Source organism: Rutilus rutilus (assembly GCF_951802725.1).
Source record: "Rutilus rutilus genome assembly, chromosome: 18".
Classification (NCBI taxonomy): Eukaryota; Metazoa; Chordata; class Actinopteri; order Cypriniformes; family Leuciscidae; genus Rutilus; species Rutilus rutilus.
In genome coordinates this window covers 26,618,832-26,638,142 of record NC_140231.1, presented here as the reverse complement: position 1 = coordinate 26,638,142, position 19,311 = coordinate 26,618,832, and the positions used below count along the sequence as shown (strand labels likewise).

General features: G+C 37.4%; 1 protein-coding gene across 1 annotated transcript; it reads left to right on the top strand.

Annotated features, from left to right (window-relative positions):
• Window positions 1-3,071: 3,071 nt before the first annotated feature.
• alpk2 (alpha-kinase 2) lies at window positions 3,072-19,204 on the top strand (the record flags this gene model as incomplete). The annotated part of the gene is made up of 13 exons (XM_084388041.1): window positions 3,072-3,127; window positions 3,225-3,303; window positions 4,051-4,151; window positions 6,073-8,221; window positions 9,658-11,140; window positions 11,871-12,024; window positions 12,524-12,654; window positions 14,186-14,224; window positions 14,380-14,678; window positions 14,768-14,856; window positions 17,092-17,309; window positions 17,434-17,482; window positions 18,451-19,204. The coding sequence occupies 13 exons, from the start codon at window positions 3,072-3,074 to the stop codon at window positions 18,650-18,652; spliced, it is 5,049 nt and encodes a 1,682-aa protein (XP_084244167.1). The 3' UTR covers window positions 18,653-19,204.
• Between the last annotated feature and the right edge of the window lie 107 nt (window positions 19,205-19,311).

The following is a 19,311-nucleotide window of genomic DNA, read 5'->3' as shown; positions in this document are numbered from 1 at the left end:
ATAATATAATGTAAAAATGTACATAATAATTCATATGTCTACAGCGCCACCTTGTGGATACAATGAGAAACAACATCAGGATCGCTTACCACTTTTGGTCATGAGCATAACATGACTCCAACACTAAGTATGCTTTACTGGCACTGTACTTATGACGTCAGTCTTAATCGTTTGCTATTTGAGAGCTGTGAAGCTGTTTTAGCAGGTGGTCTTATCCACGAAAAGTTATAAATGCATGGTGACTTTATTTGTCAGAATGTTGATGGATGCTTCTTAGATTAGTCTTCCCATTCAATTTCGTGAATGAATTAACATGACAAATTCAAATCAAAGTAATTTAGCCCCTCTGAGTCACTTTGTCCTGACATTTTTTTCATTAAAGAGTGTCTTTTATTGGGTCAGCTGGAGCATAGTCCTGAGAATGAAGTCAAAGGCTGTCCCACTTTGTGTTTTCTGCACCTCTCGGCCTCCTTTAACACCCCACCGTGCATACAGTGATTCATATGGTGCAGCAAGATGCCCTGTGCAACAACACATACTAGTGAAGTTATATTTAACTGACTTTAGAAAGCTGACACTCTGGACGTTTTCCATATCTCCACTCAAGAATGCTTCAGGTTCTGTGCCAGAACAGGACTAGATCTGTAAGCATGTGTCTGGATTGGGAATAACAACACAATTAAACACTTAACAAGCTTATTTACGTGACTGATGAACTGATTGCGCAGAGATTTGTGATTTAGGACTTTAGAGGACATGGGTCACGCTGTATTTTATACATGATTTTCAACTGGGCTTATATGATCTCACAAACACACAACACATAGGCTTACACTATTGTTCAAATGTTTGGGGTCAGTATTTTTGGGGGTCAGTATGTTCACCAAGGCACATATTATTGAGATGTAATTTAATGGTAAAAGTGAATTTTCACCATCATTAGCAGTCTTCAGTGTCACATGATCCCTCAGCAATTATTCTAATATACGTATTTGCTCAAGAAACATTTTTATATTATTACGAATTTTGAAAACAGTTGCACTGCTTAATATTTTTTTTATGAAAACCATGAGACATTTACTTTGATGAACAGTATGTTCAAAAAGCATTTATTTGAAGTATATTTTTTTGTAACAACATAAAAGTCTTTACTCACTTTTGATCAATGAAAAGTATTAATAAACTAACTGTGTAAATATGAAACACATCCATGAATTAAGAGATTAATAAATCAGATTTACAATTTTATTGATAATCGTGAGTTGGTTTAATATTTATTCTCTGTGATCCAGAATCCAGACAGTATTTAACGGATGCTGAAAAATATAAATGACTAAAGCTGTATTGTATTTTTTCATCATTCTTAAACTGATGATGTGAGATTAACCTTCATTTAATACAAATTTCAAGGCTATTCACTCACTGTAATACATCAACACAAGCTCTGTGCAATCTGTTCTCAAAATTGTTTAACAAGCATGTGTCTGAAGTGCTTTGAGTGTGTAGTGATACTCTGTTCTTTGATAAGAATATAAGAGCCTGACATCATACTACATGGTGATCATTACAATATATATATATAGCGGTGGGCAAAATTATTAGAACGGTAAGATTTTTTTATGTTTTAAAAGAAGTCTCTTCTGCTCACCGAGGCTTTTTGATCCAAAATACAGCAAAAACAGTAATATAGTGAAATATTTTTACAATTTAAAATCACAGTTTTCTATTTGAATATATTTTAAAATGCAGTTTATTTCTGTGTTGGTAAAGCTGAATTTTCAGCATCATTAAACTCCAGTCTTCAGTGTCACATGATCCTTCAGAAATCATTTTAATATGATGATTTGATTATCAAGAAACATTTATTATTATTATCAATGTTGAAAGCAGTTGTTTACTTTTTTTTTTTAAGGATTATTTGATGAACAGAAAGTTCAAAAGAACAGCATTTATCTGAAATAGCATTTCAGTAACATTATCATTACCGTTTAAATGTTTGCGGTCAGTAAGAGTTTATTTTTTTAATTAATTTTTTTAAGAAATTAATAATTTTATTCAGCAAGGATGCATTAAATTGATCAAAAGTGACAGTATAGACATTTATTATGTTGCAAAAAGCAACATTTTGGCCACCACTGTATACATAAGATAATGTATCAGTACCCATAGTAAGTTTCAAAGTACCATGTTTTTTCCATCTAATACCATCAGTATACCATGCTGCCGTCGGAAAACAGTTTTATATGACCTATAACATTCTATTTTGAAGTGACTGCGAAGACATTGCGGCCTCCAAGAAAACAAATTAAAGATGTCCAAGTCCTCATATCAGTGTTTATGAGTGTGTTTGCGTGCGTGCGTGCGAGTGTGTGTTTCCCTTACGAAAAAGTTTATTCAAGTGTGCTATTAGTATACTTCTTTTAAACTAAAAATAAGAAAGTATAATTTGTCTACTTATTATATAGGCTACTTCTCAGAAATATATACTTTATGTAGCCTAGGCCTACTTCTCAGAGATTAAAATTGCACTTAAGTATAGCTGCTTGACTTATACTGACAGAAAGGTCTAAGTATATTTGGCCTACTTCGAGATATAGCCTACTTTAAAGTATAATTAAGTATTATACTTGGCTGGTAGTTGTGTTTAATCTTTTGATTGAGTAGCCTATTAAATACTTTTTACACATAGTTTTGCATAATGTCTTATAAACTTACATTGTTTGAAAATATTGATTTATAAAGGAAACTTCCTTATTCTGAGTATCTGAATTTTTCTGTAGGCTTGTGTAGGTATACACTTTTTTTTTTTATGTAGGCTACTAAAAGTGGGGCAATTTAGTCCCAAGCAGTATTGAAATAGGACACTTACAAGTTTACTACTTGTAGGCTACACTGACATTAGTATACTTACTATGTAAAGTAGTCAAATATACTTGAACATTGCTTAAGTATACTTCATTATACTTATAGGCAGTTGTTAATCTGCCTGACCCGGATCTGCCCAGCAACTGTTCAGACACACATACTAACACACACTCAAAACATCAACATGGCTTGTTAAACAAACAGGAATGGCCATGCTGAGTTTAAGCCTGTCCACACCTCTTCCTGTATACAACACAATGCTGTCAGTGACCGGCTCATAAATTTATCAGAAAATAATACACCACACACAGATGATGTAACATGAATGATGTAACAGTCTGTTGTGTGTTTTATTACAGTGTCAAAACCCGGGACTGTATGCCGTCAACCTCTCAAGATGAGCTATGTGCTATGAGTTGTTTCTCCTCTGGACTGAAGGTGAGAAGTAGTGTCTCTTTCTGTAAAAAAAATTGTAATTGTAATGATAGCAATGTAAAAGAAATATTTGTGTATCTATTTTTTCATTTAAAAATAACCCATCAGTAAAAATATTAAATGCTGAACCCATTTTTGCACAACACCACATATCTATTTTTACAGAAAGATATGTTGTGATGTTTTGTGTAATGTAATGCCACTCCTCTCCTCGACTGTTTATGAGAGACGTCTGCATTCATAGACGTGTGTGTGTGTGTGTGTTTGTTTTAAGAGGTGTCCAAGTGAGGCTCAATGGGGAACTAAGGTCACACCAATTGACCTGTAGATGTGAGGTGAGTGTGTGTGTGTGCGTGCGTGTGTGTGTGTGTGTGTGGTCCAAATGATTGTGAATGGCAAGCAGCAAGAATTGCTTAGATTTCCAAATACCCGCAGTACTCAGACTCTCTGCCACAAGGAAAAGTGCGTACGTCTGCTTAGACCTTGACGTGGTGCTAAGCACTTTTTCACGTCAAAGACCGTTTTTATGAAATATGATTGTTGGCGTGGATTTTAGCGATCAAATCTGTGCGTACGCACGTTTTATAAATGAGGCCCCCCATGTCTATGGAAAGTCCCCATAAAGCATGGAAACCCAACGTTTGTATGTGTGCATTGTTCATGACCCTGTCTCAGGACACAGACTGGAGTCAAGGGTTTACGCCCCCTTCTTTTTAAAGATTAAAGACTGTATGTCTTTATGTCCCACAGAGACCAATCGCATTATCGCAACACATTCTGAAACCTCAGCATGATTTTAACAGCCTGCAAAGCTTAAAGGTTTCTCGACCTGTGCCCAACCCTAAGCTGGAGTATGTGGGATAAATTTGATGCATCCAGAGACACACTTGTAAATTGAGGGAGATATTAAACATTTTTAATTTTATTTTTATTAATTTTGCACTACATTTCACTACTTCACATGGACTACATTTATAGTACTTTATGGTGCTTTTGCATCAAACCCTTTATGCAGATTGTTTCAAAGCAGCTTTACTGTGATAAACAGGAAAATAGTGACCAATGACGCAAACAGAATTCAATTCGGCTGTTAACCAATTCTTTAATAACAAAAAAGATAATAATAAAAAAGCATGCAGCTTGTTGACAGCTTCTTGAATCAGTTCACGTAGGTGATGAGACAGAGAGAGAAAGTTTCCATAACTGTGTTCCTCCTATCAAATGCACCTGTTGGAAAGGCCACCTCACATTACAGATGTGTGTGCTGGAGAGAGAGAGAGCATTTGAATAGGAGGATAAGGTGATGGATATTAGGGCGTCCAAGGAAAGAACGAAGCACTTCTGAGAACCACGCAATCTTCTTCCTCTGCGTCAGAGCTCGTAGGAACAGATCCTCCCCGTGGAGCTTTAAACATTTCTAACATAGAATCCCTCTATCTGCGCCTGCAACACTGATGCAGGATAAAGACTCGGCCAAACGCCTCTGAGAGGCATTAAAATACCTTTCAATGTCAAATTCCCCTCCATTGTTCTGACAGTAATAATCTCATTCTGGCTCCACAGATGAAAACACCTCGGAGATCTTCTTCATGATGTTTGTCAACTCTGATTATCGCAAGGCAGGTAAATATAGCAGTGAAGTGATAAATCGTAGGGCATGGCACATGTCTCTGCTATCAGGTAACCAACTTTGAACTAAGAGGGATGTTGACTAAAAATAAACCCTCTCCCCAAACCCCCAAGACCTTTCAGCTTTACGTGAACCTCATATTCTCCAGACCGACATCACTGTTGAGTATAATTGGCCATTTGGAATTATTAATACTTTTTTTAAGGTAGTGGGATTTTGTCACTGGGATTTTCTCTGTTAGGACAAACAGTTTCTGTTGTGAATGCAGGGAGCTGTGAGATTTTTGGATGGTCTCTCATGACCGATGTGTCCTAATTAAGGTAATGGACTCTCAAAGGTTGTGAGGTTTTATGACTTTAACTTTTAATATCAAATCATTTTTGTATTTTTATTTATTTATTATAATTAATTACACTCATTTGTTTATAGTTATGTTTTCTGTCACAGTGCACTTTTCATATTCTAACAAGATTTTTTTTTTTATTATTATTATCATGACTCTGCTTTGAATACGTACACAAAACTTTTTGTTGTTGTTGTAGTTTTGCATGCACATTAAATGAGTCAGATGTGTATATAAAATAATAATTGACCTTATTTATTTATGGTTTGCGTTACTTCTTCATAAGTTATTTATGAAGTCTTGCATCTGATTGAAGTGCATGATGACAGTTTAAGAGTAGCTTTAGAAAATCATGCGAGTAGGAAAAACAGGGCTGAGTCATATTCATCTGATAGCTCTGACGTAGGAATCACGTATGGAAATTACGCACACATGGTTTGATACAAATCTAAATGGAAAATCATTTGACCAATCAGTCATTCATTTTCCAGTTCAGCCCAACACCATCGGGCAACAATACAGGTTGTTTGTAAAGGAAAAACCTAGCATTATATATATATATATATATTGTTGCTGATTTTGCCCATGATGTATTATAAAACATACTGTGGTTGTACAATGGTGTATTGATAGTATCAGATACTGAAAAACATATTTGTGTATTATAGTATTACCCCTTATTTACACAAATTTCCTAAAAAGATTACCATGTATAAAAAGCACAGTAGTGCTTTTTTGTTGAAGCTCTCAATTTCTATGCGTCTAATTGCTTTCTTTTTCCTCTTTTCCTCTCTCGCAGTGACGTGTGCGCAGTGATCAAGAGAGAGGAGATGACAGCTGAGCAGGTTGACAATCTGCTGCTCTTGGGCAGAGATGCTGTCAACTCTTCCCTCGCTTCAGTGCCCATAGAGCAAGATGAGCCGGCCCATGCCCCGGGCAACCAGACGGACGACAGCTTCAGTCCCGTCCCTGATCAACAGCCGGATCCAGCTTCAGAAAGCTCAGGATTAATGCCAGTTATGTGCCAGGGCAGGACCATGGAGATCCATAGTCCAAACATTCACGGGGCCTTAACGCAGCCTATGGATCAAACTGCACTGATTGAAATGAAAATAAATCAACCAAATGATGATAAAAGCGATAATTGTGACTTTGATACTGGTGTTGTAATGGAGACTGACAACATTACGAACAGCATTAACAACCCTTACGTAATTAAACTCATGGACGTGGACAATATGATAGACGGAAATCAAAATAACAAACATAGTGATTTAAACACTATAGAGGATCCAAATGATACTCATGGGACTTTAATGAGTCTAGAAGTTCCAACATTAACAGAACACGACAGACAAGAGGAAATGGGCCAATACACCATTTTAAACCAATATTCCTCCTCTGAGAGTGTTGGACTTGAGGTTAGCCAAATGGCTAATGATGACGGTCCCCTGGTAAATACTGTCTCTGATGTAACGAATATTGAGCATCACTATGACCAACCATTCTCGATAGCAAACAATGAGATTGATGTTACTTCCTCTGAATCGTTCATCCAGACCTGCCAGGATACACCTGAAGGTATTGATGTAGCAGTGGAAGGAGCAACTGCCTATAAAACTCACCCAGAGATGCATGCCATTGCAGAGGGCTTCACAACCTACCAGACACCAAATATGGACAATCCAATAACTGACGTCCCTATATGCTTGGGCGATTCGCACGAAGCAGACACTGTTAATATCTTAACACATGCCTCCACATTATTAGATTCTTTGGGGATGAACAACATCTTGGAAACAGCTGACATGCCTATCAATGACAGTGACGTCATTCAAACTGTAATTAAAGACTTGGCTTCCTCAAATGTTGGGTTTTGCACTGCTGTTTTAACCCAGACGGTTCAGAATTGTCATCAGGTTTCAGAAAATGATGTAACAGAATTGGAATCCAACAGAACTGATGATTCCATGCTTGACAGAATGATTGATACAAAATTCTCATTGGAAGACAGTAGAGTGCAACCATTGGTGACTTGTAGCCATGAACCGAGTCCAACAATAGGTAATTCTGAGTCAATTTTCCCCAAATCCATACTTGAAACCCCAGAGATTGGTGAAAAACATGAGAAGGATCTCTCACAATTGGTCCTCTGCCCAACAACAGTCACAAATGGAGATTTAGGTAAACGTTCTGAGGAGATCGAGGGCGCTTGCTTAAAGTTCACAGGAAGAGAACGTGATGTTGAGGCTGGTAGTGAGTTGTGGCTGGACGCTTTCCAGTTCTTGGCAGGTGAAGAGGATGAGGGTGCTATTTTTGACAAGTGCTCTCCCAGCCCCCTTACGACCCATCCAGACAACACAAAAGCCACGGACCACACCAGGAGAGAGAACATTTCAATTGACCACCATGCTGAGGACTGGGAGCTGAGGTTTCCACCTGTTGAAAGGTGGTCGTCCTCAGACAGCTGGGCTAGCGCTCTTTCAGACTGGTTCCAGGCTGTTAACACCTATCCGGAAGACTCTTTCACCAGCGCTAACACTTCAAGCACTGGTTCTAAGCACAGTATGGCAATCCAGGACAACATTTTGGAGCAGAGGACAGGTCCACAAAATGCAAACAACAATGGACAGACTGGTCTGTCCCTGAACCTCCTAGAACCAGAAGAACCAGGTCAAGCCTCAAGTAGAGGACAAGTCGAGTCTGATAACACTAATGGAACTTTTTTTAAACAAGGAGATAAAGACGGGCTTCCTTCTCATTTAGACGCAGACAGTCGGGACAATGCAATGATGGAGACTTTGGTTAAGTCTGAATCCCTTAAACCAGATAATAATGCAGCCATGGATACGTTTAATGCATCAAAGTCATGTATGTCTTCTGCAAATGAATTCAGTGCCAAACTAAATGGAAGTCAGCACATCTCTGGAGAGCTTTGGAGTGGAAAGGTGAGATGACTAGCACATTTAAAATACAATTAGCGAAGGCAGATTTAGACTCTGGAGTATTCTTTAGATCTTTTGCGATTTGCGTTGAGAGATTTATACTTCAGAGTTTTCAGTTTCACCTAAAGGTTAGTTTTGGTTACCTGCACTGAAATAACCTCATACTGAGCTTAGGTATTTTAAAAGCTGAATCTGAATGTAACTACTACACGGTTTCAGAATTAAACAGAAATTGACCTTTGTACCCTTAGTTCAGTAATGGGATCATCACACGTACACCATGTTACTGAATGATTTCTGTATTCGTATACCATGGAATTTACAAGCTACTGAACTTTAAAGAATACACTGTACATCTCCAAAAACATGCTATTACTGTCACATAAAAAAATAAATGTATTATTATTTTTTACATTGTTTTGTTAGTGACCATTTCCATTATGTAAAAACTTCTACTATGACAGTATGTGATCTGAAATAGCCTGTCACCTTTAACATTTCCTTTAATAGATCTTACACGTGTTGAATACTTTCATTATTTATTATGACACTCATTCCACACAGGAATTTCTCTTCATAATGTACACACTCTCTCTAGCTCTCATACACACACATACAAACACATTTACCTAACCTAATTTACTTAATCTAATTATAATAATTAGAGACTAAACCTAAAAAAAAAAAATCCCTACATGTGAATTAATTTTTTCTTTCTTTTTTTTTTTTTTTTTACTTTACTTTAATTTGACCTTTTTCTACCCAAAAGGAAGTTTTTGTGTTACTTATCTAACTTCTAAAGCCATTTTTGACAAATTCATCCCCATAGTATGGCTCAGACACACTCACTAATACTTAAACATTCACCGTCCCCGTCATTCATGACAGATAGCTGTGGCTGCTGAGGAAATGTGAGGTGCAGAGAAAAATACTGATAAACAAAAATGCAGACTAATTATAGAGAGTGGCAGATGATAATAGACCAGAAAGCAAAAAAGGAACTAGAGAGGCAGGGGGTTGAGGGGCACGAGCACAGCTGAGGGCCGAAATACGACCCCTGCTCGCAACTTCAGCGTCGTACTGTACGTCAGTTTCTCCAATCCCACAGACCCCTGAGCCAGTGGGAGAGCTGTGATTGGTTCACCTGTGTTACACAGTGACTGTGATCACTATAATAGAGATGATCCCTACCATTTCCAACCGCATGTGGCTTTAGACTGCTGCATTAAAGCATAATGATTTTTGCATTAGGCAGACCATCGCCTCAGTGAGGTATGTAAACAAACACAGACATGCAGTTTGGACGAGGATAGGCTTAAATTGTGACTTGTTAAATGATTCTAATTCTTCAATTCCTGTGTTGAATTTATTGTCTCCAGATAGGCCTTTCTGTTTTCTCCATGACATTGAATGTTTTTGTCCATGTTTTTGTGTTTCAGTCGGAGGGAAATACGCTGGTGGAGGTGACTGAAGACAAAGTTTCCGTACTCGGATTGGTCTTCGATGAGGAACGTCAAAGCAGCTTTCCCTCTCCGAAGATCTCAGCTTACACCAGCAACAAGAATTTAACTGGCTGTGTGAGTGGCGATGAGCGGCGTCACGGCTCCAATGTAAATCTGCACACATGTCCCTCTCAATCGGACATTCACTTGTCTTCTGAGGCGGGGCGTGCTGAAGGAAATGGATTGTTTGTGCATTCTAACTCTGAGGACTGTACCGTGAAGCCAAGAGAAGAGAAAAGAAATACAATTCCAGAGTTTATTATGCCGTTTGCTCCACTCTGTACTGGAAAAAATTTCCTCAATCATAGTTTATTGAGAGAGGACAGTCCACAAGCTGATCTAGATCTTCCTCCTAAAGGGATTATTAATGAGAAACACCTTAAGAGTGATCAAAAATCAGTCAGTAGTGACAATTCTTCTGAAGACCGCTTTCATACATGCCCTGAGCAGTCTTCATCTTCATCCGTTGTAGATTCAGATGATCCTTCCATCAAGTATACGCTTTCTAAGTTACTTTTACTGACAGGAGAGCATTTTATGGTGTCTGAGAACAAACGTGTTGCATATGTTACTCTAGACTTGGAGGAACCCAGAAGTTTGAGTCCTTTTTCCTTGTCAAACTGTGAGGAACTACCTAAAACAGACACTATGCCTCAAAAGACCTCAGATAGTAAAACACGCACTAAACATAAGGAGAAACCAGCTGAGAAGCAGCAACATGGGATTCAAACATCAAAAAAGCAAGATCTTCAGTTTTCATCCCATGTGAAAGACAAATTCAACTCAGAAGAAGCTGGTTGTAAAGATCATCCGGTCACTGTCATTGAAACCATCGTCGTCACAGAGAAGGTCGTTCCTAAAACCCAAGGGAAGAAGAAAAAGAAGCATGCGCAACATGGGACGCCAAAACCTGAGAATGATACACCAACTAATATAGGGAGCAGGATCGCTCAGAAGAACACAATTGGCAAGACGGAGAACCTTGAAGTGAAGGTGGCGTCAAATGGTCTGGAAAAATCAGCATCTCATCTTCCCACCAAAATGGACATTACTAACAAAGATAGCACTCAAAAAGTCATGACAGTGAGACCCAAAGTAGAACCCAGTGGGGCCAAGATGAACCCTGCCAGCATAAATGCCACTCAGAAAGCTGTCCCTATAAAACTCAAAGCAGACGCCAGTAACACAGCCAAGATGGAAAATAAGACGTGCACCTCAAATTCTCAGAGCACGTGTTTATCCAGTATGCTAAATGACGACATAAAGCGCAGGCGAATTGCAGACGTGTCTGGAGCAGTTTCGATAAGGACAAGACCACAGCTGCCTGCAATTTTCCGCCAAGCAAGAAAAGATGGAGAAGATGTGCCTCGAAGAGCTTACAGTGATGCCGTCAAGCAGAAGATTCCAACACCCAAAGAAGGTTCTCCAAATGCATTCCTGTTCAACTTAGTTTTAAAAGTCAATCCAGTAGAACAGAGCTGAAGTCTACGACATTGGCACTCGGGGAGCAGGATTGGTCCTGCTCCATAAAGCCCAATGTCCTGCAGAGTCTAACTTCAACCTGCCCAAAACACACTTGTCTGGAAGTGTTCTAGTAATCCTGAAGACCTTGATTAGCTTGTTCAGGTGTGTTTGATTGGGACTGGAGCTAAACTCTGCAGAATAGTGTTAGGATTGGACACACTCTCATTAGAGCATTATTGCCCGGTTTCACAGCTTAGTCCCAGACTAAAATTCATGTTTGAGCTGTTTTAACTAAAAGCAACTTGCACTGACATGTCGTAAAATATGTCAGTGCCATTGTTTTGTCTCAGTATGCAAACCGGTAATGTTTTTTTTCTAAGGCACGTTTATGAAAAGCGTCTGTGAAACCAGGCCTTTGTGTTTTATTTTTACCAGTTCCTGAGTAAGAAATGTCAGAACCCTGCTGGAAAAAACTCCAACTTGAACTAGTCTTTGCTGGTTTTAACTGGTTTAAGATGATTTATCTGGTCTCCCAGCCTAGTTAAGGTGGTTTTAGTTGGCCTCCTTAGGGAGACTAGCTAAGATTATCAACAGATTATGGCAGCAGATTATCAAATATTGCACTAATAAGTGGCCATGTGAAAAATGGTTTATTAATGACATATTTGTATGTGTTTTTGTTGTAGTTGTGGTTCCTCGTGTAGTCTCAGAGATCCAGGCTGACCCAGTCCCTACTGACCCCCGAAACATCTTACTTTGGTGCCAGTTCAGTCCCATCCCACCTGATGCCACCATTAAGTGGACTAAAGAGGGAACAGTGCTGTCAAACATAAACAAAGTGTAAGATAAACCCTCTTTACCCATCAAGTCCCCACTTTATCGGCTGACTCTGGGTCCAAACATAATTAGTTAACTAAGATGACTACATTTCTGAAGAACATCGTCGTAACTTTTTTACCACTTGGTGTCACTCTGTTCTTGTCTAAATCTGCTGTACATTTTGGCAGAGACCTGACTGAACATCAGAGCACTGGTGATTCAGCCATGAGTTGGAGTGAGAGAAAAATGAACCTTTTACATAACCATGTGATTCATTCCTACGAAATGCTGACTATGCCTCAGACACTCTGAAACAGGCCTCTGCTTTCCAGAATTGTCCTTCTGAGTTGTTTTGTAAGCTGTAACTGAAGTTCTACTGTATATAATATGGATTCAGGGATGAACATCTGCGTTGACCACTGTATTTATTTAGTCTTTAGGGCTTTGATTAAGTAATTGAAAATATTTGCCCAGATGTGTGAAGAATTATTGATTTACTAGGTTTTTCTTTTTTCTGCAGAGAGAAGGATGATGGCCGCTTCACACTGACAATCCTGAATGCTTGCAGTAAAGATCTAGGGCTGTACAAATGCAGTCTGAATGCCGCCAACGTTTCTGTTTCGACATTAGAGTACCATCTCACATCTGAGGGTAAGACACAGAGGGCTGCTTTCCCAGATTAATCTGATTAAAGAGGCTATAAATTAAGATTTTAATTTGCTAATGTACTCCATGACTAAGCAGAAATTTACAGCAGGATATTTAATTCGCGCTCTGAAGCTTCAGCAGAAAGATTGATGTAATAAACAACAAAAAGAAATAGAGATCTTCCCACTTTCAAAATGACTTACTGAATTTGATACAACTTGACTGGTAATTTAGTACATTCTGCAAGTATGCATGTGTGTGGCATGAATACAATTCAAACATACTACAATACTATTCAGGTTTTAAAGAAAATAATATGTTTATTCAGCTAGGATGCATTCAGTTGATCAAAAGTGACAGTAAAGACATGTATGATGTTAGAAAAGATTTCTATTTCAAATGAATGCTGTTCCTGAAAAAATGCATCCGTTTCCACAAAAATGTTAAGCAGTACAACTGTATTTATTTGATCGAAAAGAACAGTAAAAACTGTAATTTTGTGTAATATTACAATTTAAAAGAACTTTTTCTGTTTCAATACATTTTAAAATGTAATTTATTCCTGTGATGCAAAGCTGAATTTTTTACTCCAGTCTTCAGTGTCACATGATCCTTGAGAAATCCTTTTAAAGGGATAGTTCACCCAAAAATGAAAATTCTGTCAGTAATTACTCACCCTCATGTTGTTCCAACCCCGTAAGACCTTCGTTCATCTTCGGAACACAAATTAAGATATTTTTGATGAAATCTGAGAGCTGGATCACTCCTCCATAGGCTTCTAGGTGACCGAATCTTGCTGGCCCAGAAAATGTATTAAAGAGATCGTTAATATAGTCCAAGTGACTACAGTGGCTCAATCTTAAGTATATCAAGCGACGAGAATACTGTTTTGTGTGCAAAAACAAACAAAAATAACGACTTTATTCCACTATTCAACGATCTCTTTAATAACTTTTCTGGGCCAGCAAGTTTCAGTCCCTTAGAAGCCTATGGAGGAGTGAGACTGCTCTCAGATTTAATCAAAAATATCTTAATTTGTGTTCCGAAGATGAACGAAGGTCTTACGGGGTTGGAACAACATGAGGGTGAGTAATTACTGACAGAATTTTCATTTTTGGGTGAACTAACCCTTTAATATGTTGATTTGCTGCTCAAGACACATTTCTTACTGTTATTAATGTTGAATATGATATATTTTTTCAGGATTCTTTAATGAATACAATGTTCAAAAGCACAGCATTTGTTTAAAATATACATTTTTACAAAACATTACCAATGTCTTTGTGACTTTTGGCCAATTTAATGTGTCTTTGCTGGAAAAAAAAAGTATACATTTCTTTAAATACAAATTTTACTGACCTCAAACTTTTGAAGCGTAATGTATAGATTTCTTCATTTTAGTGTCAAATATGTACAATTTATATCTGGGAAACCAATCCTCACATTGTAAATCTGTAAACATGAGAAGACAATAACATAATGGCAGATAGCTTATTGCACACATTGACTCAACTGTCTACATTTTTAATTGCAGTGCTTATGGAACTAGTCATTCCCAGTCATGATCAACCAGGTAAACAGACCTTAATTTAATGGTCTTTAAAGAATCTGCAGAGTAGCAAAACTATTATGAACATTTTATTTCATTCAAATCTGACAGATGTATGTTTTTAATATGGATGTCATTGGTTAGTTATACAAAAGTTCTCCCCCTATTTAATCTCCCAGCTGAGCCCAGGGCTGTGAACGGGGACGAGGAGAACGTCCAGTGCAGCCAGCTTCTATTTAAGGAGGATTTTCTCTCAGATCAGTACTTTGGAGAGAATCAATCCGCTAGCATTGTGACTGAGAAGATTCACTTCGGTGAAGGCATGCACCGCAAGGCTTTCAGAACCACTCTTAGAGAAGGCAATCTTCCACGATTTAACCCTGGCCATCCCTGCGTCCTGAAAGTTCACAACGGCATCAGCTATGGGACTAAAAATAATGAGGAACTTGTCCAGAAGAACTACAGCCTGGCTGTGGAGGTGAGAATGGATGTCTTCAGGGAGATGTTTAATTAAGAAATTAACTTAAGGAAATTTGGGACTGATTTTTTTTCTTCTGTATTAACCAGGAATGTCATGTGCAGAATACCGCAAGGGAATATATTAAAGCGTACAATAGTGTGGCCAAGTCTGCTAAATCATTTGGAGAGGTGCCAGAGTAAGTATATCAAAACTTTACAACTGTCTCCTTACTGTCTACACAATATTGACATTACACACTTATGTTTAAGTTATTTAACATAAGTTATGTTTTACACACTTATGTTTGTAATGTGAGGTGTAAAAAGTACTGGGAAACTTGTACGTACTTTACGTACATTACGTGAAGCATTAATTGATGCTTAAACACTCAATTAAAAGTTAAAGGTATCTAACCAAAATGTACTTGTGTGAAGTGAAAACGTTTCCACATTTACTTAATTAAAAAGTAAACTTAATTAGCATTTGAATTTTGACAGTACTGAACTTAAGAATTAGGAAACGTCATTTTCTAATTAAAGTAACGTCTACAGTATGTTCGGAAGTTTGGGTTGGTAATATTTTTTTATATTTTTTAGAAAGAAATCTCTAATGCTCACCAAGGCTGCATTTATTTAATCAAATATACAGTAAAAACAGTAATATTGTGAAATATTATTACAAATGTAAAAAAGTGTCTTCTATTTGAATAGAATATACATTTATTCCTGTGGTGGCAAAGCTGAATTTTCATTAGCCATTCCTCCAGTCTTCAGCTGCTTGTTATAAAAAAGTGGTGCTTCTTAATATTTGTGTGGAAACTGTGATACGTTTTTTTTTTTTCAGGGCTCTTTAATGAATAGAAAGTTCTATAGAACAACATTTACAGTTGTAATCCAAATTATTCAATCCCATTGCAAATCAGGTTAATTGGCAAAATTTACAGACTTTTAGCTGTTTGCATTGAACAAATCAAACAAAATTGAAAATGAAACCGCTTCAAGTGGTTTCCCCAAATTCAACAGAAAATGCCACTTATTATGACTTCTGCAGTCTTAAAATTATTCAACCCTTCTTGGCAAGCACCTTTAGTACTTTAGTAGAACACCATTTTGCTGTTACCTGCTGCAAACGAGATGTATAACCAGACACCAGCTTCTGGCAACGTGTCTGAGGAATCTTAGCCCATTCCTCATGAGCAATGAAATATTGCCAGTTTAAGCCTCCAGTTCAGAAAGTTTCAGGTCAGGTGACTGATGGCCACTGTAGAATCTTCCAGGACTTCTTCTGCAACCAAGCCTTGGTGGAATTTGAGGTATTCTTGGGGATCATTGTCCTGTTGGAAGGTCCAATGATGCCCAAGCTTCAGCTTCCTCACTGACGGCATGCCATTCTCTCCTAGGATTTCCTGATACTTCAATGAATCCATCTTGCCTTCCACATGCAGCAGGTTTCCAGTGCCAGAGGATGCAAAGCAGCCCCAGAGCATCACTGAGCATCACCATGCTTAACTGTAGACAGAGTGCTCTTTTCAGCATATGCGTCATTCTTCTTCCTCCAGACATACTGCTGATCCATAGGGCCGAAAAGTTCCAATTTTGTTTCATCGCTCCACATAACAGAATCACAAAACATCTGTGGCTTATTTATATGATTTTGAGCAAATCGGAGCCGACCTTTCTTGTGATTTTTACTTGACTTTTACTGTGCAAACTGAAACCTCAGTCTTGCTGCAGGTCTTTTGCAGTCACTTGAGGGTTTTTCTGAACCTGCCTTCTCAGAAATCAGGTTGCAGCCGTTGATGGTTTCCTTTTTCTGCCACTTCTAGGCAGTGTAACCACTGTTCCTTTAACTTTGAACTTGCGAACTGTGCTTCCAATGGTGTCTCTAGGAGCATTTAGTGCCTCCGCTATCTTTTTGTATCCTGTTCCTTGTTTGTGAAGGGCGATGATATCTTCTCTTAACTTTTTGAACCATTCTTCTGACTTAGCCATACTGTATTTCTAACATGCAGTGACACTCATATATTTCATGTGTTCTAGCTCAAGCACACCTGGTGCAACTAATGAAGCCCTTGATTAGTTGCGTCAGGTGTGCTTGAGAAAGTTTTTGCAGATTTGTGCTGTTGTGAGGGATTCTATTCAGGGGGTTGAATAATTTTGAGGCTGAAGAAGTAATTTTTTGTTTTTTGTTTTCATTGCAAACAATTTTGCCAATAAACCTGATTTGCAATGGATGTTGAATAATTTCGATTACAACTGTATTTGAAATAGAATTTCATAGAATTGCAACATTGTTTTTTTACTGTCGATCAACTGAATGCAACCTTGCTAAATAGAAACTATTCATTAAAAAATATCTTTCTGACCCCAAACTTACTTGTATATTTACACACAAAGAAAGTGAATTAATCAGCATTCATAAACATTCCCAGAATCATCCCTATTTATTTGGTGCACCGGCCATCCAACGACATCCCTTACGCCACGCTGGAGGAGGAGCTGCTGGGAGACTTCGTGAAGTACTCTGTGAAGGATGGGAAGGAGATCAACCTGATGCGGAGAGACTCTGAGGCGGGACAGAAATGCTGTGCCTTTCAGCACTGGGTCTACGCACAGACAGAGGGCAACCTGCTGGTCACCGATATGCAGGGTATTTCATGTACTTCAGTTTTACCACGTGTTGCACATCATGACATGTACAGTATAGATGTAAGTTGTAGATGGAGTGAAGCAGAACATTTTTAATATTCACAATTTTTCTCGTTCATGAACAGGTGTCGGTATGAAACTAACAGATGTTGGGATTGCTACCTGTAAAAAAGGGTAAGTTATAAATCAAATATCTAACAAATTTATCCTTTAAAATGTTTGTTTTATTAAATATATTGAAATATGTAAATATAAAATCTATCTAATAGAAATCTATCTAATATAATAATAATAGTAAATTTTTTAAATATCCGTTTCATATTTTAATATGTAAATATAAATATCATAGGTCTATCTACAAAATTAGAGCTGCACGATTCTGAATAAACTGAGAGTTGTTTTAAATGATTCTCTCATGATTCTGAATGGACAACTAAACAAAATAACTAAATAAAATAACTAATTTACTAGAGGTTCTGACAAAATGGTAGGCTAAAAAAATATTTAATTAATTTGAATGAATTTTTTCTAAAACAAAATGAATCAAGTTTGAATGAATGATTTAATGACTCTCACTTAAAGACTTCACTTGTTTCATTACTGGATGAATCAACGTTTTTTAATGAATCTCTTGAATGAATGATTCAATGACAAATACATTTTAACAGTCACTTCTCGCCACCTACTGGTGAAACAATGTAATTAATACATTCTTTATTTGAAGCGTCGTTACTTTCAAATGGTGTTTTATACTCTTTGATCGCTACATTAAAATCAATGTTTATATTTGAACTATAAACTTTTATCCCAGTAATCCTGTGATAGTTTGAATTATTGTAACACAGAAATGATACTGTGATGTTGAAAACATCTCTCTGGCTCAGTGGCAGCGCCAACATAAATTTGAATAATTCCACTGAGATCGTACTTTTCAAAGGTTTGAATCGTTGTCATTTAGGAATAAGATTGCGTGGGTGTTTGAATTGCGATCGTGAGTTTTTAATGATTTATCGTGCAGCTCTAATATAATAAATTATAATAACAAATTATTTAAATATCCCTTTCTTATATTTAAGTGAAATAAAAAAATAAAAAAAGTGTAGTTATTATGAAAGCAGTAATATTGATTTGTGTTGGTGCAGCTATAAGGGATTCAGGGGAAACTGTGCCATGTCCTTCATTGATCAGTTCAAAGCTCTGCATCAGTGTAACAGCTACTGTGAGCTCCTGGGCCTGATGTCCCTCCAGCCCAAGCCAAAACGCACCGTTGGCCCCCCAAAGCCAAAGACACAACACGTGCCAAAGAAAAAAACTTTCGGCCCTGTTCTGAGTGGCAAATCCTGATTGGACAGAAGCCCTGAACATGTGCTTGTAGGATAAGTAGTGTTTGCAGGTTTTAGCAATGAAGTCTTGCTTAGGGACAATTGTGTTTCTGAGATGTTTCTTTAAATGTAAGATGACATTCATCTGTAAGGACATTAGGGAGGTTACTTCTTTCTTGAGAGTTCTTTGTGCTATTTTAAATGAGCTTATTGCTGATTTGTATTTATTTATTTTTTATGTTTTTTAAGGGGTGAGTGGATTGTTGAAAGAATTTATGTAATTTTTTTTGTTAAAATCAAAGAAATATAGAAAGTTACCAGCATAGGGTTTTCATCCTGATTTGCTCTGTTGAAAAGTTCATAATAGTGCCAGTGGTGCTGCCATCTTGTTTCTTTATTATTAGCCTACTGGCACTATTCTATAATAGACATGCCAAAATAATAATGTTATTATGAATGTTTGTTATGATAGTACTAAAGCTTGATGAGCAAGTTCACCCAAATATGAAAATTCTGTCATTAATTACTCACCCTCATGTCGTTCCAAACTCGTAAGACTTTTGTTCATCTTTATAACACAAATGAAGATATTTTAAATGAAATCTGAGCGATTTCTGTCCTTCCATTGACAGACTATGCAACTACCGCTTTGAAACTTCATAAAGAGATCATAAAACTAAT